Source organism: Carassius auratus, unplaced genomic scaffold (genome assembly GCF_003368295.1).
Source record: "Carassius auratus strain Wakin unplaced genomic scaffold, ASM336829v1 scaf_tig00216072, whole genome shotgun sequence".
NCBI lineage: Eukaryota > Metazoa > Chordata > Actinopteri > Cypriniformes > Cyprinidae > Carassius > Carassius auratus.
Genome location: NW_020528393.1, coordinates 140,652 through 161,516, shown reverse-complemented (window position 1 = coordinate 161,516; position 20,865 = coordinate 140,652). Strand labels below are relative to the sequence as shown.

Sequence of the window (20,865 nt, the reverse complement as noted above, 5' to 3'; positions counted from 1 at the left end):
AATAGGCTACATTTGTGAACGCACATTGTCTGAAATGTTGCGCGTCAGGTCATGCAAGCCTGCATCTTAAAGCCTCTGTCAAACTTTCTGCGTCCACGAGTCCGCTATGGACGGCTAGGTAGGCGTGACGTAAAAATCGTCATTGTAGAGTGTGTGTCGAGGCTCTGAGCTATGGAACGCGGACCGTGCCAATATTCTTCAAACTAAACACGTGATTTTTGACCGCGTCAACACGCACTGTTTGTTCGCGTTAACGCTGTAATTTTTTACGTGTTTCTTTTGTATGTGTAGACACGCACATTCTGGTCGTGTTCGAACTTTAGATAATATAAAGGTAAGTTCCACATATTAATCATTTAGTTTATTGTGGCCTTGTTCTAAAGTACTGATATCTTAAGTGCTTGAGTAAATTAATTAATGTTACATTGTAAATGAATGCTGTTATCCATATTATAAATTATAATTAATCTAAATGGGTTATTACATGTGTATATATATATATATATATATATATATATATATATATATATATATATATATATATATATATATATATATATATACACACTTTATTCACTTTCACATAATAATGTTTTTGTAATTTGGTGTGTACTATAGTTGGTTGTATAGCTTGTTTATGCTGTATTGTCTCTGTGTTGTTTCCAGGAACATAATCTTGGCTGCTGCAGGCTGATGAGTGCTATAATAAAATTACTACATTATATTTAAAGCTGCAATATGTGATTTTTGTAATTGACCACAAGAGGGCGCATTTCCAACAATAACAAAGGCGAAGCTGTCGTTGAGATGTCGTTTTTAATGCGTTTTAACCATAGCAATGTATCTAAATTGGATAAAAGAATCATGATCACGGATGAGGTAATTTATTCGTTTTTGTATTACCTGTATATATAGTGCGTCTCTTGAGATCGGGGAGTGAGGTTTACCTGCACAGCACCACTCACTGGCCTCCGTTACATATATTATCCCGTTACAACTTACAGCTATTTGTTAAATGATTTGTTGGGTTAATGTTGTGCAGTGTTACGTGTTTATGGTTAATGCCGTGTTGTTTAACGTGCTCAAACCAATCGTTCTAAAAGTACATTTGAACGAACATTTGCAAGTAATGACTAAATATATTTTTAACAACACGTATCCGATTGTATTTAATTGTACTGCCATAATCTCGTAGGGCTGTGACGGTGGTTGAGTTTTACCACCGCGGTAACATGTAACAGCGTTACGTAATTTAATTACAAAATTAATGTAACTGTAATTAGTTACAGTTACTAAGAAAAAATGAGTAATTAAATTACAGTTACTTATGAATTTTTTAACGATTACAAAGGGGATTACATTTGAATATTTACACACATCCACATACAGATTTAATTGATTTCTTTCCCAAATTGCACTGACTATTCTAAGACATACGCCCTAACAATTTCCGGGATGCGGAAACACAGTCTGGTTCGTAGAATCCAGTCAGAAAAATGGAATGCCTAACGCGGACGGAATATGCCACATTTTGGATGACTAAATCAAAAGTAGGTCAGTACACTTGAATCAAAACATGACATGGACTGGTGTCTGTGAATATCAAGCCCCCAAAATGCAATATATGACTCCTGCACGTTCTGCGTGTCAGTTGAAATCACGCGCGGACTGGACACCGGGAGAACTGGGACAATTCCCGGTGGCCTGCCAGCTTCCTCAGTCTTCCTCAACTTGTCCCAATATTTTAATATCATTATTGTATAATTGCCTGCCGAATGTACTAAAGCGATCATTTGCGAATCCGCCATTTGATAATTAAATCTCTAATAAATCTGTTAGTCGTGACTCGCGCGCTCTCCGCGCCTCCGCCAAACGGTTTGGATCAGACTCCCAAGTAATCAATGCGAAAGAGAGAGAAAAGAGTGGACTGTGGAAGCGCACAGCTGGAGCAGAGAAGCAGAACTACTGTTCAGGGTTTCAGGTCAGTTTAATCTGTAAAGATGCTTTTTTGACACAACCCTTGCGAAAATTAACATTTTATTATTTTACTATAAATCCAGTGAAAATGGTTACTATTGTTTAACTGTGGTAACCAAAAATGTAAAATTATTTTACAAATTTATTTATTTAAAAATAAATATGAATCCATTTACAAAACAAAAAACCATACAAGCTTATTGTACTTTTATGTAGGCTAATAAAAGCATGGTAAATTTTTGTAAGGGAAAAACATGACTCGTGTACAGTATTAGGATTTTTCTATAAATATGTTGTAGTATTGTAGAGTATTGTATTGTAAAGTACAGTTTTGTTCAATCTTGAGTATTAAGATGGATAACGGGGCAAAATAATGAGACTGAAGAGAAAAATGGAAGGGAAGGTGCCGTTCAGGAGAGAACTTTTAATTATTTGACATGTCCCCATATTAAAGATTTAAACCTTTATTATGTCAGGTCCATACAAAAAATAGTATTGTCCATGAATTTTTTGTATGAGTTTGAATTTTCCATTCTGATTTTTTTTTTCCCAGTCTGCCCCTCCTGTAAATTAATGGCAAAGACATGCAGTTTCATTTACTACACATAGGCCTACTGAAGCTCGCAGTGTTTTCAACCTCTGCCGTCTCAATATATGAGTACACGAGCACATACACAATTTCTAGAACTGCTCTGTCACTTCATGCATTTTACTTATTTTGAGAAAACTATCATCATATCATATATAAAGAGACAGCAGTTTAAAAAAAAAAACACCAATGTTTCAGGAGTTTATTAAACAGCATATGACACATGCTTATTAGATAACTGTATTTGAGTTGATATATATGCTTTTATTTATTATAATGTTCACAAATTTAGAAAAGTAATCAAAAAGTACTCAAAAGTAATTTACATTACTTTAATAAAGTAATTGAAAAAGTTACACTACTATTACATTTTAAACAGGGTAACTTGTAATCTATAACCTATTACATTTCCAAAGTAACCTTCCCAACACTGCATGTACCAACAACCGCCGGTGGCGCGTGTTGATAAAAAAAAATATATATATATAGTTTACAGTGTGAGAAGTTCACAGAACTCAAAAAATATTTTGTAACAGATTACACAAAAACATTTAAGTGATGTTTTTAAATGTTTTAAGTTTACATAAACTTAAAAAATTTAATTCCAGTTGCCTTAAATTATCTCAGAGTTATCTTAAATAATTATATTTCTGAACTTATAGTTAGGGAGTAATTCACTCATAATTTTATCTATTTTTCAACTCCTATAATGTGGGAAATACACTCAGAATTAGGCTTTTGCTGTCCATCCTCAGTCTAACCACAGGCTCTACTCTTCACCACAACGGTAACACTACAAATCCAAGATAACATAAACCTTTGTTGTCATGATCTCAGTGGGGGGCTGAGGCTTTTTCTGTCCTGGAGCGCATGATTTGGGTTTTGCTGGCTCGCCAGGTGTTTCACTATTCCCGCTATGTTTTCTCCGCCCCTCTTGTTATCCCTGTTAACGTTTTTCTCCCTCACCTGCACCCTGTCTTACTCTGATTATCTTCCCTTTATCATACCCTTGTGTTTGCTATCTTGTGTCAGTCCGTAAGCGTTGCTACAGTAAGCTTCTTGTTGCTTGTCATTGTTTGCCTGTCTCCGTTTTTGTGTCTTTTCTCTATCTAGTCGACCTGCTGTTCCTGCTTTATGTTTTGTTTTTTCTCCCCCCTGCTTTGCCTCACGTACTCAGTAGTCCACATCAACCAGGCGGCTGTCTCCACTCACCTATGCATTGCCTTCGGACGCTTCGGCTTTCCAGCGCTGATCTGCCACCTGTTCCTCGCTGCTGTGCGGCTATCGCCGTAGGGATCTTCAAGCTGGCTGTTTATGCAGAGTGCTGACTGTTTCGTGCTCCAACGGATTAAGTCCTCTGAGTTTCTCAATAAAAGACGTCTCATTCATTCTACCGCAGTTGGGTCCTGTTCCCTTTCCTGACATTTGTAAAATCTAATATAACACAACATTTATGTATTAACTTATGTCCCTCTATGTTAATCTTGTGTAAAAACACACAAAATAACACTTAATATCTAAATTTATTTTCCTTGTTTTCTGATGCAAAGCATGCTGGGAACTAAAAAACACAATCATTTTAAGTTCACCTCACTACAACAAATTTTTGAGTTAACAGAACTTATTTAAATTAAGTCCAATGAACTTTCGTTATTATTTGAGTGCAGTTAACTAATTTCATTTGATTAATTTCACTGTTCGGTTTTACAGTGTGTAATACCTGACAAGTAAACTTAACTCAAACGGTTTGAGTAAACAGATATCCTTAAGTTATGTTAACTCAAACCATTTGAGGAAACTGATTGCCTTAAACCATTTAAGTAGAAAAAACTAACAGTTATGAGTACTCTGAACTTAATTCAGTTGAGTTCACTGAAAGAAGATATGGATTGCAATTAAATAATTAAGTGATTAATTGAGTGATAATTGAGCTTTAGTGATGAACACCTGCTGTTAACAAACAGAATTACTGAAGAAAAGAGAGAAAGGAACAACAGCTGACTTCAGACACAGCCTCACTCAAACCTGACAAGTTGTTTACTCAAACCGTTTGAGGAAACCGATTGCCTTAAACCATTCAAGTAGAAAAAACTAACAGTTATGAGTACTCTGAACTTAATTCAGTTGAGTTCACTGAAAGAAGATATACATTGCAATTAAGGAATTAAGCGATTAACTGAGTGATAATTGTGAATTAGTGATGAACAGCTGCTGTTAACAAACAGAATCACTGAAGAAAAGAGAAACACAAGAACTACTACAACTGACTTCAGACACAGACTTAGATGAAATCAACTGAAATAAAATACATGAAATCTCTCAAGATCTGATTAAACAACCCCACAAACAGCATCACCAGCTGCACTTATTAATAACCAGACTGACTTTATTTCTGTCAGACGTCTACAGAAGATCTTATTGAGAATGAACTAAGGTTTAGATGTTGATTTATTGTTTCATTTGAAGTAACCATGTAAGAGATCAGTGTTTGCTTTAGTTGGGCCTCTTGACCCTTGATTTCTGTCTTAGTCTTTTCTCTGGCTGTTATAACCGTGTGTTTCTAAAACACATTTGTTGTAACTCAATAGCCCAGAAGACATGCCATCAGGCGTTAACCTGTACCTAGGTGTAAGTTGTTATACATTATACAGGTATTATTGATCCGTATAGAGTCTAATCTCTGATGAAATAGATGTGTAATTCGTAGAAGTGGACCTAGTAAAAAAGACACTAAGAGCCAGTGGTTCTGTGATAATCAGTTAATATAAAAATGACTTCATAAACATTTTATACACATACATTTTTCTTCTATGCCAGTAATTGGTCAAACACAGACATCAATAATCAGAATATGAACCTCTACAATGGTGACAAAAAAACATGCTGCAATGCATGCTGGGTACTATTGTAGTACAAAACTCATCCATGGCTCCCAGCATGCTCTGCAGCATTTTTTTTTTTTTTTTTTTTATGGTCACCATTGTTGAGGTTCATAATCTGATTATTGATGTCTGTGTGTGACTAATTGACACCATAGTAGACCAAACTGTTTGGAAAGTCTTTGTATTAACAGATTATTACAGAACCACTGGCTCTTAGAATCACTTTTACTATAATCAAATTGCACAAAAAATATTTAATTAGAGAATAAGCAGTTCAATAATTGATGATTATCATCACCGATATTAAGTATAACAACCTACACCTAGGTACAGGTTAACACCTGATGGCATTTCTTCTGGGCTTTTGAGTTACAACAAATATGTTTAAGAAACACACGGTTATAACAGCCAGAGAAAAGACTAAGACAGAAATCAAGGGTCAAGAGCCCAAATAAAGCAAACACTGATCTCTAAGATGGTTACTTCAAATGAAACAATAAATCAACATCTAAACCTTAGTTCATTCTCAATAAGATCTTCTGTAGACGTCTGACAGAAATAAAGTCAGTCTGGTTATTAATAAGTGGAGCTGGTTTTGCTGTTTGTGAGGTTGTTTAATCAGATCTTGAGAGATTTCATGTATTTTATTTCAGTTGATTTCATCTAAGTCTGTGTCTGAAGTCAGTTGTAGTAGTTCTTGTGTTTCTCTTTTCTTCAGTGATTCTGTTTGTTAGCAGCAGCTGTTCATCACTAATTCTCAATCAGCACTTAGTTAATCACTTAATTAATTGAATGCAAAGTTTTAAAACTTACATGGTTTAAATCAAGGCAATCTGTTTACTCAAACGGTTTGAGTAAAGTTTACTTATCAGGTTTTACAGTGTAGCCTAAATAATAAAGTCAAATACACCCTGTCTAACGGATGCGAGCGACGCAGCGCGACAAAAAACTCATTATAATCAGTGATGCTACACTGGATGCAGCACAACACGACATGATAAATCCTCTGTCCGGTCTGTGACGTACTGACACACAGTTCCATACAAATGTCCTGTGTAGACACTAAACAGACTAAACCTGTAGTAACGCGGTTGTGTTGCGTCCGCTTTACTTTTCCGCCACCAAGCGAGCTCATTAACTCATCATCTGCACGCGCTCTCTTTGAAATAGGAATCGTTGCCATATTTCTTGTTACCATCTTTTATTTATCGCTGTCTCGTTTGTATTTGGCCAGTTTGGAGAAAGCATCACCAAACCTGACCATCCAGCGTTTGCGATCACGAGAACTTGTGCAAAAGATGATGGGTGACACTGACATGAATGCAGATGACTCCTGATCGGCAATGTGGTATTTGCTTTCCCAACAAGATCCATCGCCCAACACTAAATTAATTTGCTGAATGCATAAACTGTGTTTTCCTGTGCTCAAATCTGTCAATCTAAACGCTGTGTTTGAGGTAATTTGTTAATTACCATAGACTTAGAATTTGCAACTATTACAGTTATTAGACTTATATACAAAACTTTGTATTATGCTTTGTGACGTCACGTGCTCTACCGCCGGTGGCAGTAGACAACCGCGGTAGCGACCGACCACCGCGGTGACGCGGTTGTCAGGGCAACCGTCACAGCCATCTCGGTCACCACACGTGATAAAAATCCTTACCTTAGTACAAAGAGCAATATAACTTTGTTTATAAGTGCTATTATTGAAACTGAAACAGTACATTTGCCACGTTATGTTATTTTCTCACAGGTAACGTTATTTATTAAAAAAATGCTACAGTGACAGAATGTACAGGCATGTGGTGTAATTCATATCTATTAAAATCATCTTTACTGTAACTATTACGTTACTTGTAACGTTACAATAACAAAATAAATAATTGATTTGCTTACCTGTCTATCAATACACTCGCGAGAGCAGAGTCTCTGTCAAGTCCAAGATTTTCGCGCAGCTCTCTCCATCTCGTAAACGCCTGGCCGATATTTATCCTGGTTTTATTCCTCCGTTTGTCACACAGTCTGCGTGTATCCGAATATGGACGCTTATGTTTTACTGGCACTTCCATACTCGCCAAAGAGTAATCATGATCCATAAGAATAAAATAACCACCACTTCCGCATTTGACCATGTGATATTCCGGAAACAAAGTATAGAGCGAACATTGCGTCAGCGTCACTGAGAGGAGACATTTCTTTTCCGGGACGGCCAGTTATTTAAAATCGGAATTTCTCTGAAATAAAAAATCTTTGGAGACTTTGGAGATATTGTAAGTACACAACTGGAGGAAATATATCACACTGTGCAAATAATTTTCCGAAATTTTATTACAAAATTCCTCCATATTGGAGCTTTAAAATGTGTTTTGATAATCATTATATTTCTATTATTAATATTTAAGAAGATATTGTGTGTGTATATATATATATATATATATATATATATATATATATATATATATATATATATATATATATATATATATAATGACCCTTTCCAAAAAAATTGAATATCATGGAAAAGTTCATTTATATCAGGAATTCAACTTAAAATGTGAAACTAATATATTATATAGGCTCATTGCTTGGAAAGTGAGATATTTCAAGACTTTATGTGTTATAATTCTGATGATTATGGATTACAGCTTGTGAAACCCACAAAATCAAAATTTAATAAAATTGGAATATTACATGAAATCACACAGTATTGCACAGTAATGGTCATAGAACCAGGTTTTGGTTATTTTGGCAGTGTGTGCAGGTGAAAATCCTGCTGGAAAATCATCTTCATCTTCGTAAAGCATCTTCATAAAGCTTTTCTTCTGAAGAAAGCATGAAGTGCTCTAAATGTCCTGGAAGTCCAGAGTCAATGCAGCCATCTACCAGGACATTTAGAGCACTTCATGCTTCCTTCAGCAGAAAAGCTTTATGAAGATGCTGTACGAAGATGAATATATATATATATATATATATATATATATATATATATATATATATATATATATAGTTTTATATATATATATATATATATATATATATATAACTATATATATATATATATATTTGTACATGTATACATCCACATTCACACACACACAGAAATAGAGTTGACTTTCTGACTTGGCTTATATGCAGGTTTAGTGTGTAAGTATTTATAATGCATAATAATGATAATATACATAGTAAAATGCATACAAGCTACATTATTGATAGTTTCACAGCAGCTTTACAATAGTAACAAATTCAAAACAAATTCTGCTGTAAAGCTGTTCTAACAAGCCAATAGTGTCAATATTCAGCTCAAGTCACTTCAGTCTTGATTCAATTGAGTTCAATAACTGTAAAATTCAAAAGTTGTGCATACATCAGTTTAATTAGTGTAAATGTACATGTGATAAACTCTTATACACTGCAATGAACAAGCAAAAGACACAAGATAGTGTTTTACATTTTTCACATCTGTGTGTAGTTTGGTGTGTATGTGGATAATATTTGTGTGCAATTTTTGGTAGAGTTAAAATAGTTTTGAACTAAGAGTTTGCTTTTGCAAGAGATGTCCAATGTTTTAATTTTGTTTGTTTTGTGGTTTTGTGTGCTGAGTTTCAAGAAGCCATATCAGAAATTGTGTGTGTGAGAAAAATGTGGGAAAAAAATCCTGTTTATTTTAGTTCAGGACTCCATAATGCAGGTGTTACTAATCTGTACTTAATCTTTGTTTTAGACCGCAAGTTTTTTTTTTTTTTTTTTACGCACGATTAACTATTTGTCAAGGCCTATTCACAATGTAAACCTTGCAGGAAACTGCCCCTTGAAAATGGGGTGTGAGCTCATTTTAAATTACAATTACAGACAAACAAAATTTAACTTAACTATTAACACACAAACAATTGTACTTTTCACATTTATGTTTATAGAAATCATTCACAGCGCAAGGCAGAAAAATAAAGAGAACAACTAAATGTTATTAAGAGCTTTTGGTATGGACTTGGTTTTGCAGTGCCCCCTTTTCATTACAAAACTGCTTAGCAATGCTTTAGTTTTTTTTTAGTTTTTTTTTTTGTCATTAAATTTGCCTATTTTCACATGTACCGGTAACCTTTAAACATTTCCAGTTTTCCCCCAGACCTCTTATATCAATTAATTACGGTATGTATAAAAAATAGGTATCATTATATTAATAGGTGGATTAATGGATTTACCTAAATTGCTTATTCAATCATTTTAATAGTAAAATAACATATTTTTCATATTATTTCACTTAAATTAAAAAAACCTTTCAGTAGGCTACATGCATGCAATGACCAGTTAAATAGACCATCCATTTAATGTCTCTTGTGTCCTTTTTTGGAAAAGATCATTATAAATAAAATGGCATTTCATGATTATTGTCACTAGATGGCCTTAACGAGATATAGAGGACATTAACTGGAACAAAGAGGAAAGGCCGAGTGCTCTTAAATTCCCATCGAATGTGACATCAGCACGATAATGACACTGAGGAGCAGACTTGAGGCTTTAAATACAAGATTTAAGGCATTCATTCAAAATCGATTGAGAAATGAAGACGAAGACAACAATTTGTCAACAGAACACAACACAATTGACAGGGTTGGTTTTCTACACCTTTAATGTAATTCAAATGTCGCGCCAAAATCAGGTAGGCCTAAGCTATAGATGATTTGTATTTTTATTTAATTTCGATCCCTATCAAAAAGTAAATGAAAAAAGATCCCTTTAAATATAAATCCTTGGACTTTACATAAAAAAAATGTATGGTATTAACAAGTAGGCTATATCGTTAAGAATGGATTTACAGCTGTAGCCTACAGTCCTTCATTAACGTTTATCATTTCTCATAACATGGACAAACCTCCACAGCAGTCACTTAACTAAGCTGAAAAAAAAGGAAAAATTACACATGGATGTAACACTTATCAGAAGTGATGCGTTGGGCTTCAAAAAATATAACCCACCATGTCTTTGCAATATGAAATAAATGCTTTCTTATCAGACTGAGAATGTTCCAAAGCAACATCCCGAATGAAGTCCCAGCCACGACTAGGAGGAGAGCTGCTAGGCAGAGCATCATTAGGATTTCTTTCATTGAAAATAGTGGGGAGCATCTCATCACAACACAACGTAAGTGCTTTCTGTTGTGTCTAAAGAGACATTAAATGTGGTTATTATGTGACCATTATTATCATTATTTGTGATATCCATATTTTATATTCATGAATCTTTTCTCTAAACAGGTACAACGGTTAAAAAACTAGTTGTGCCATTTTCAATGAATGAGAGAGCATTTCTTCAGAAAATTAGGGAAGCATTTCTGATAATTGGAGAGGGTGGAATTTAAATCTGCAGAGTTGACAGGAGGAGAAGGGTAATACCTGCTGAGCTGAGCTCAGTTTGCCCTGCAGTTATAAAAGCATGTCCACAGTTTGGCAGGTCAGCGGTATATGTGAGGCTTAAGGTAAGAACAACAAATTATTCTACTAAATATTATATCCCAAATAAATTTTTATGCTATAAAAACAAAAATTTATTTATTTATTTTTGCTGATCCTGCATTGCTTTCACTGGGATGCCATTACTATTGTTACTATTAATATTCAATTAAAAAGAAAAGTTGTTTTAAAGACTATCCTGCCTTTTATTCTTGACAGAACACCCCCAGTTCGGCTGGCACACAACATGAGAGCAGCAATGAGGTGAACTGTCAAAGCAGTACTACTGTAAGTTTTTCTCACTTTCTTTATTTACTTAAGCCCCTTTCACACTGCCATTCCGGCAAATACAGGGGTAAAGTGTTCCTGCAATTGGTCCCTGGTCGCTAGATTTGGCACTTTCACACTGCCAGTGATGACCCGGTATTATGTGCGTGCTTTCACACACAACCCTTGAAGATCCCGTAACGACACGTGACATCAGCGCGTGATGTGTAATGTATGAGTCGACAACGCTTGGCACATTATACTTTCACTGAAGCAAGCAAACGGTCTCAGCGTCAGCACGGAAAGTGAGGAACTAACTGATCTCTGCTTCATTACAGTTTGCACATGTGTTTTCGTCGCAAACGTTGATCTTCCTTCAAAACAGCCGGCAAAAGAGTCGCGCGATAACGCGCGTCATCACTTCGATACGGAATTAGATCTGGCTTTTGTTCACACAACGCTCTTCCCGGGTCGAACCCCGCAATGTTACTAGGTCCCCGACCCGGGTTCAATTCGGTAATCAATTCCGGGACGTGGTTGCTTTCACACAGAAGGCGACCCGGCAATGTTCCGGAAATATTGCGGGTCCGACGTGCAGTGTGAAAGAGGCTTTAGATACTCGTTTCTCAGGACCAGAAAACCTGAGCTCTTTGCAGCCGCTGTTATCAGTGATGTGGCTAGAACCAGATCCTGGATCTTTATGCAAATGGAGAACTGGAACCTCTTTTTTTGTTTGTTTTAAGTTCCCAAATTACATTATGGTCACTAGGCAGTCCTAACAACCCGGCAACATACAGATCCAACCTCTGGCTTCCCAGAATACAGTTTTATTGCTCACAGGATGCTTTTTCATATCTTAGGGGGCTAGAGCTCATTAAATATCAAATTTGTTTCAGATTTTTCTCATTAAATTGCTTATGAGAAAAAAAATATACCGGTACACAAACAAGGTAATTGTTAATAAAAGAATAGAGCTCTGGAATTAATGTGGATAGCAAAGTATTTGGTCTTGGGGGGAAAATAAATGTTTTGTGCTCATCAGGAAGCTATTAGTATTGTAACTAATTATATTTCATTAAAAATAAAACTTGTTTTAAAGACTATGCTGCCCGTTTGACAGAACACATCCAGTTCGGCTGGCACACAACATCAGAGCAGAAATGAGGTGAACTGTCAAAGCAGAACTACTGTAAGTTTATCTCAATTATGATTCTTCAGAAATACATGATCAGTTTATTTATTACAATATATCCCATATGAAATGCTTAAGACAAACCACCTCTTTTCAAACTGTGACTGTTTTATAAAATATTCATTCTAAAGTGTAAAATATAAACTTTTTGTCAGTCAGCAAAAACAACAAAATAAAAATAACAATCGGTATTCTGATTTAGTGTAATTTTTTTGATAGGATCTAATTTGTGGAACCGTAGAAAATGTAGGTAATGCAGGAACAAGTAGCAAGATAAGTAACCAGCATTCTCATTATCTATCAGGTGAAACATATTTATTTGTAGTTTGCTATATGCTTTAATAGCATATTATGTTGTCAAAATAAGATTTAGTTTTGCACTTTGTGATAAACTTTGAATAATGTTATAAACTTAATAAATGTAATCATTTTATTTATCTGTTCATTATGTTTAAAGGATCATCAGCAGCGCCAGTTTGAATCCTTTGAACAAAGGCGAAGACAGGTATTTATTTATTTACTTTTTTTCTGTTTTAATCACGTTTTTCTATATACGGTATAATGTGTGTGTGTAACATTTATAATTTTTTTTTTTTTAAGAAAATTGCTGAAAGGAGGGCACATCTATGTCAAATTGTTGAGGCTTTGCAATATAGTTTTAGTACCCTGATGGCACCAGGAAAACAAGGAAATTTGTTGAGTCTCAACCAATTCAGGTATTTTGTGTTACCTAATTTGTAAGTTCTTTCTGCACATTTAGTATATTCAGTATATAGTTCTGATTTGTCATTTCTATATTTGCTCATGTGTTGTAAAGGATCTGTTTGCCTTTGCTGGTTCAGATCACATGGCCAGTGAAGTATTCCGTGTACAGCTGTCCTGGTCACCGAACACTATCCTTAGTACTGTTGATGGTAGCCTCTCAGATCATGAAATTAGTAGGCCCTCAACCTTATATGTGCTTTGGATGTCAGGTGTTCAAATAGAGGTAAGGTAAGCCCCATCCACTACTGCGTTTTAGTTTAAAAACGGAGAATTAAAACGAATACGATCTCCGTCCATACCAGCGTTTTAGCTGTGTATTAGAATTGATCTCCGTCTACATTAAAACGACTGAAAACGTGGATCACGTGACCATTCTCCAACACTGGGCATGCGCATGCCGGTGTAAACACAACTTCATTGATAAAATTATCCCACCATGCGCTGGTTCCTCCCGGCTTAACCCAAAACTGACACTCCATGTACGGTAGATACCGCCGCTGCACACGGGAATTGTCACAGATCGCTTGAATAATAGCTTGCCTCCGGTGCATGTAGGCAGTTATAGCATTGTAAAATGCAGAATTTACTCGCACAACATCTGCTAGCATAGATATACGCCATGACTGATGGCACCCAATCATAGAGCCGAGAGTGAGCCTCTACTATGTCATTGTTTCTAAACTTCTCCGTTTTGGGTCTCCGTTTTTGCTGTATTAGTGTGGACGGGAGGTGCAAACGTAGCAAAAGTTCTCAGTTTTTAAACGAAAATGCAGTAGTGTGAATGGAGCCTAAAACATCATTTTTTTTAAAAGTGGAAAAACAACAAAAACGAAATAATTATAATGCATTTTAGGAATTAATTGCATCCAGTGTTGAATCTTCAACTGACCAACTGGCTGCTACTCAGGACTTAGGAAGCATCCCAAGTCCCCTCCATTCCAGTGATCAGGAAGTTGGCTTCTCCCCCTGCCCTGTTCCAGCTTTCTCACCACCAATTGACAATTCTTCGCCCTCGTCACCGCCATGGTCTTTGATTTCTCTTTTCCCTTTACTATTGCCACATCTCCTAGCCCAGTGGTCTTCAAACCTGGTCCTGGGAACCTGCCGCTCTGTACATTTTGTCTGTATTTTTTATTTTACATATTTGATTCAAATCAGCTTGTTAAGTGGAAGCTCCATTAACTGAACCAACTGGTCAGATAAGAGATAAATACAACATTTCCAGAGCTGTGGGATTGAAACCGATTGTTCTTGTTTGTAAAATGTAAGATTACACACAGATTTACTAACAGCTTGCTCCAGCGCAAACCATCTTTTGGGGTGTCACAAAAGTACTGTCAGGATTTACCAAAGACACGCAGTGAAAAAATAATCAATTTATTGGTATTTGTGCCATTATTTATAAGCTAAAAAAAAGGTGACTCATTTTGCAGCTGTTTTGTCACACATACATGATTATCAGTGGCTTTGATGTGGTGTGTTCAATAGATCATCGCTTTCCACTACCAATGGCACTTTTATGGATTTGTGCTCTCACGCTAATTTGCCCTGTTTAGTAAATCTGGCCCTAAGTTTAATACAGTTTGTTGTGTGGAATTGTGTCTAGACTAAGTTATGCAATTAAATGCATTTAATGTAGTTATACTAAGTTATGCATTTTTTTTTTTTACTTTACAGTGAAGTTTATGCATTAGATTCTGAAGATGAGGAGGATGTGGTGATGTTGACCTCACCTGTTTATTCTGACAATTAAATTGATGTAATTATGCAACCATACCTTTAAAAGTCATAATAATTTCTATTAATTTATAATAATAATAATATTTTTTGTTTGTTATTGTAATGACTTAGGATGACGTTTCTGCTGCTGACATCATCAGAACATTTCAGAGGGAAAATCTAAATTTGGAAGAAAGGGTTGATTGTAGTGGCCAGAAGGAGGAAAATTCTTCATAGTGCATGTACTGCACTGAAAACTAGCTACTTTGCATGGCACAAATCCCCACAAATTGAATTTGTAGGTGAAAGTGCTGATGACTATGGGGGACCTAGCAGAGAATTTTTTAGGTTGGTCTTAACTATTTATCATATGCATGTAATAATATATTTATCAAATATTATGTGATGTCTTTTTTGGTGCATCACACCATAGCATAGAAACTGGTGCCATCCTGTGTCTCAAGTATCAATTGAATATGGTTTAAAATATGACCTCATAGTACTGCAATATCAATATTACAGTAATATTGTGGCAGTGTTCCTCTTGTTGCTTGGCCAACAGTTTTGTACCCTGTAATGGACTGTTTTCTTTCTCTTAGCATAAGCTTTGTGATAATGTGTGTGTGTGTGTGTTAGAAATTTAACTTAAATCAGTACTACATGACCACAATTATTTGGTGTAGCCGTGTATGAAATTTAAAAAACATATTATAGTTAGCTGGCCACTATTATCCAAATAAAACGTGACAGTCATATTTTTTTTTTTTTTTGCTCTGATAATTTGCTTTACAATTATTATTAATAAGCACAAAATGTAGGCTTTCATTTCCATATCAATTCAATTATTTAATTGTATTTGGGCTCTTTATTTATCTAGGCTTCTGATGCAGGGTGTGCAGTCATCATTCGGAGTTTTTGAGGGGAAAACAGGCCAGATGTTTTTCACGTATGACCAAGTGGCTGTGGAAACAAAGCGTTATAACACAGCAGGAAAGCTCATTTCTTGGTCTCTAATGCACGGTGTACCTAGTTTCAATGCACTAAATACCACATTGTACAAATTAATGTGTGGCAAGGCAGATTCTGCCGAAGAATTTGATTGGCAGGACCTGCCAGATGGGGAAATTCAGGATAAAGTGCGGCAGGTATGCATCTTCACACCGTTCAAACAGAAGGCATTTATGATTTGTGAGAGTAATGGAGTTTCTTTCTTTTAAGGTTTTTTTTTGTCAGACCCAAGAAGACAAAGACCGAATAGTGTCAAGCCTGGGAGACTGGATTGCTGACTGTGGTGTGCCTGGAATTTTCAGTGCAGCACCTAATATGAGACGGATCTATGGTCAGCTAATCAGCTAATAAGTTTGGAAATCTCTTGGAACATATTTATTTTAGAACAGCAGACATGATCGCCCAATTCAAGGAAGGCATGAACTCCTGTGGCAACTTGTGGCAGATTGTCGAAAAAAACTGGAAGGTCTTCCTTCCCTTGTTCACAAATGAGGAGAAACAATTAACAAGAGATGAATTTAGAGCCCTATTCACCATTTGCTGGAGTGAGGAGGGAAGCAATCTCAGGGAAAAGGAGGAAGACACCATATTTTGCTGGGAGCTCCTGCTGAATTCAATTCAGGGTAATCAAGACTGGGATAATTTTGAATAATTTTGTCATATTTTATAATTATGCTTTTCTTCAATATCACTCTCACAGTCGTCAATATACAGTATTTGCATGGTTTTAACAGACAATCACAACTTATATTCAGAACAACAGCACAGATTTGTGATATTGCTTTTATACAGCAGATCAATAAGCTAAAATATAATTGTAAATATGAATATAGTATATATATATATAAAATATATAATACTGAATTTTTTTCTTAATTTTACAGAAAAACAATCAACAATCACCTTCCAGGAGATGCTGGTATTTATTACTGGTGCAGACAGCATTCCCCCACTGGGCTTCCCCGGAGAACCGAGAATTGAGTTTTACACTCAACAAAATCGCCGGCTTCCATTTGCATCAACTTGTGGCATGGTGCTCTTTTTGCCTCGAGGCATCCAAGAAGAGGAGGAGTTGACTGACCTGCTTAACACAGCACTCAAAGGTTACCTTGGATTTGGAAAAATTTAATTTAGTTACTTTCGTCAAATGTTAATTAAAGGGATAGTTGACCCTTAAAATAATTTTCTGTCATTAATTACTCACCCTCATGTTGTTCCAAACCCACCCATAAACGTTTTGTGAACCCATAAACAAATTAAGATATTTTTAATGAAATCTGAGAGCTTTCTGTCCCTTCATTACATCTATGTAACTACCAATGTCATGCATGAAAAAGTTCATAAATAAATCGTAAAACGAATCCATATGAATTGAGTTCTTTAGTCAAAATTTTCTGAAGAGACACAATCTCTTTATATGATGAACAGATCGAATTTAGGCTTTTATTCACATATAAACATTCATCAACTCACACATCAGTTGTAAACAAAAGCTCAAGCTTGTTAGCAAATTGTGCGAGAACCAATGAGGTTCCTTCAAACATGCTTGAGCTTAAGTTTATCATAAATTATGTGTGTTGATGAATATTTATATGTGAATACAAGGCTAAATTCAATCTGTTCATAACATAAAGCGATCGTGTTTTTTTGAAGAATATTTTGGAATAAAACGCTTAATTCATATGGATTAGTTTTACAATCTATCTATGAAGCTTCAAAGTGGTAGTTGCGTAGCTGTCAATGGAGGGGCAGAAAGTTCTCAGATTTCATCAAAAATATCTTCATTTGTGTTTTGAAGATGAACAAAGGTCTTACGGGTTTGGAACAACATGAGGGTGAGTAATTACTGACAGAATTTACATTTTTGGGCGAAATATGTAGTTCAGTGAAAATGTTTTTTCAAAAACTTTATTTTTCTTGAATGTTAACAATGCAGATGCATAAAACACAGTTTAGAAATACACAATTAAAAGAGAACACTTCCAATGGAAAAGTGGATTTTGTACAGTTTCAACAGTTGGTGATCTTGCATAATTAATTAAAAGACTTTGAATTTGTTTGTTTTACTCTGAAAATAAACATTCCAAAAATAAGAGGAAATGTTGCATCATCTGTTTTATTTCATTACAATATTGCAGGTAAGCAAATCAATTATCTATTTTGTTATTGTACAAGTAACGTAATAGTTACAGTAAAGATGATTTTAATAGATATGAATTACACTACATGCCTGTACATTCTGTCACTGTAGCATTTTTTTTTATCAATAACGTTACCTGTGAGAAAATAACATAACGTGGCAAATGGACTGTTTCAGTTTCAATAATAGCACTTATAAACAAAGTTATATTGCTCTTTGTACTAATGTAAGGATTTTTATCACGTGTGGTGACCGAGATTATGGCAGTACAATTAAATACAATCGGATATGTGTTGTTAAAAATATATTTAGTCATTACTTGCAAATGTTCATTCAAATTTACTTTTAGAACGATTGGTTTGAGCACGTTAAACAACATGGCATTAACCATAAACACATAACACTGCACAACATTAACCCAACAAATCATTTAACAAATAGCTGTAAGTTGTAAAGGGATAATATATGTAATGGAGGCCAGTGAGTGGTGCTGTGCAGGTTAGCGACATACATTAGTGGCTGTAGCCATTTAGCCTCCTTGTTTGTGCGTCCGCCTCCCATGCTGAAGACCCGGGTTCGAGCCCCACTCGGAGCGATATACAGGTAATACAAAAACGAATAAATTACCTCATCGGTGATCGTGATTTGTTTATCCAATTTAGATACATTGCTATGGTGAAAACGCATTAAAAACGACATCTCCCATCGTCACCTGCTTCATAGCGTCATCAAGCTTCGCCTTTGTTATTGTTGGAAATGCGCCCTCTTGTGGTCAATTACAAAAATCACATATTGCAGCTTTAAATATAATGTAGTAATTTTATTATAGCACTCATCAGCCTGCAGCAGCCAAGATTATGTTCCTGGAAACAACACATAGACAATACAGCATAAACAAGCTTTACAACCAACTATAGTACACACCAAATAAAAAAAAATATAAATATATATATATATATATATATATATATATATATATATATATATATATATATATATATATATATATTCAGTGTAATACTTTTTGAAAATGATAGGCCAATAACTTAAAACAAACATGCAATAACCCATTTAGATTAATTATAATTTATAATATGGATAACAGCATTCATTTACAATGTAACATTTATTAATTTACTCAAGCACTTAAGATATCAGTACTTTAGAACAAGGCCACAATAAACTAAATGATTAATATGTGGAACTTACCTTTATATTATTTAAAGTTCGAACACGACCAGAATGTGCGTGGCTACACATACAAAAGAAACACGTAAAAAATTACAGCGTTAGCGCGAACAAACAGTGCGTGTTGACGCGGTCAAAAATCACGCGTTTCGTTTGGCACCGTCCAACATTAACACGCACAGTTTGTACGCGTAAATACGAAGTATATGTTCGGGTGTCGCGTCAGACCGCACAACAGCCAATAGCGTTGCTCTATTTAGGATTTCATTTGCATTTGTGATGCGATGGCACGTTGCTGTAAACATATATAAACATCAGATGACATTTCTTTCCGTGAGGGAAGATGTGCTGTTAGGTAAGCAAATACCTATGCAAACGTCACACGTAACATTTGTTCGTGAATGAGATCGTAATTTTACGTTGGCATATACATAGGCAAGCGTAAAACTTTAGAGTCAATGGTGCATTTATACGTTGGTTGTGATGTCGGTGCTGTGTCATGCTGTGGCATCTCATCCCTTTTGTACTCATGCAGGTTTTTTGTCTCCGGTAACGTGGAAAAGTGGATTGCTCTCTACGATGGCTCTTAGAATTTTTTTATTAAACTGTCAAAGAACTTTTACAGACTGCGTTCAGTTGGCATCTAATTATAACACGGAGGATGATTTAAATATCATCATAACTATGTCCAAAACATATAACATTTAAAAGATGGCTGACTTCTAGTAACTTGAAATGCTAAATGAAATAATAGAAGATAAATGCCATGCCTTACAACAACAGTGTTCTTTATATCAAAAATATGTTAAACGTTCTGTGTTACCATAAACTGGGGACAAGAAGCCACGTTTAAAAACTGTATTAACGTTACTGTATATTTGCTTGCTGCATGGTAATTTGTACTGTCACAGAACACTTTAGCTTCAGAAACCATGTTAAAAACATTTTATTGCATGGTTATTTCCTGGTTGTGGTCTCTGCCTCCCTCTCTCTCTTTCTCAAGCCAACATAAAGATTGCAAGTTTTACTACAACTAGTTATGTTTATGAATTACAGAATACAGAAAATGGCCAGAAGTGTGGCATGGTCTAGAGTGTGACTACTTGGTCCAGAAACGGCCAATAGTATCCTGAATATTCTGGAAACATTGCCTCAACCGCAAGGTATGCTCTAAATAGTCAGATTGACTGTAATTTTAATATAATGTTTTGTGTTATAATTCATTTTATTCTTCTGTTAACTTTAGTTCCCCAGGCTTACAGTGCTCCATTGGTGAGGGGTTTCTCTGGTCGACCACAATATTCCATTACACAGGAGTAGTTTTGTGAAATTATTTGTTCATGGCAGTACTAAATTAAAACAAATCTTCAAAATTACACTTATTTGTGTGAACATTTTTTAATATTCTGCAAGGTGTTTGTAAAGTTTTGACCACCATATCATGCAAAAATATATAATAAACCCCACACATTTATTCTTGTTTTTAATATTCTCTTCAAAGCAAGCTAAAGGTTTTGAAGCTAATGAGGGTGAAAGATGTTTATGGGCTGTTCCTCTGCTTTCTAAGTAAGTTGAAGGGTTTCTTTAATGCCCCATAACCACAACTTTAATTGTTCCATTATACACAGCCTTGTCCACATATGTGCATATTATAATGGTTTCACTGAACAAGCATGAAAAGTTGAAAC

At 35.3% G+C, this 20,865-nt stretch overlaps 1 protein-coding gene and 1 long non-coding RNA gene across 2 annotated transcripts; both read left to right on the top strand.

Moving 5' to 3' along the window:
- The first annotated feature begins 13,211 nt into the window (after nucleotides 1-13,211).
- On the top strand, nucleotides 13,212-15,173 carry LOC113097035 (uncharacterized). Its single transcript, XR_003288756.1, has 4 exons — nucleotides 13,212-13,345; nucleotides 13,976-14,148; nucleotides 14,800-14,881; nucleotides 14,974-15,173. It is a non-coding gene; the product is annotated as an uncharacterized LOC113097035 (long non-coding RNA).
- Nucleotides 15,174-16,041: 868 nt separating this feature from the next.
- On the top strand, nucleotides 16,042-17,198 carry LOC113097034 (G2/M phase-specific E3 ubiquitin-protein ligase-like). Its single transcript, XM_026262269.1, has 2 exons — nucleotides 16,042-16,472; nucleotides 16,734-17,198. Exons 1-2 carry the CDS (start codon nucleotides 16,244-16,246, stop codon nucleotides 16,976-16,978), a joined length of 474 nt encoding a protein of 157 aa, XP_026118054.1. The 5' UTR covers nucleotides 16,042-16,243; the 3' UTR covers nucleotides 16,979-17,198.
- Nucleotides 17,199-20,865: the final 3,667 nt, after the last annotated feature.

Excerpts from the sequence above, each read along its gene's own strand:
- LOC113097034 (XM_026262269.1), top strand. The coding sequence starts at position 16,244 with ATGATCGCCCAATTCAAGGAAGGCATGAACTCCTGTGGCAACTTGTGG. Across the intron at positions 16,473-16,733 it reads CCTGCTGAATTCAATTCAGG|AAAAACAATCAACAATCACC; the intron begins GTAATCAAGACT and ends TTAATTTTACAG.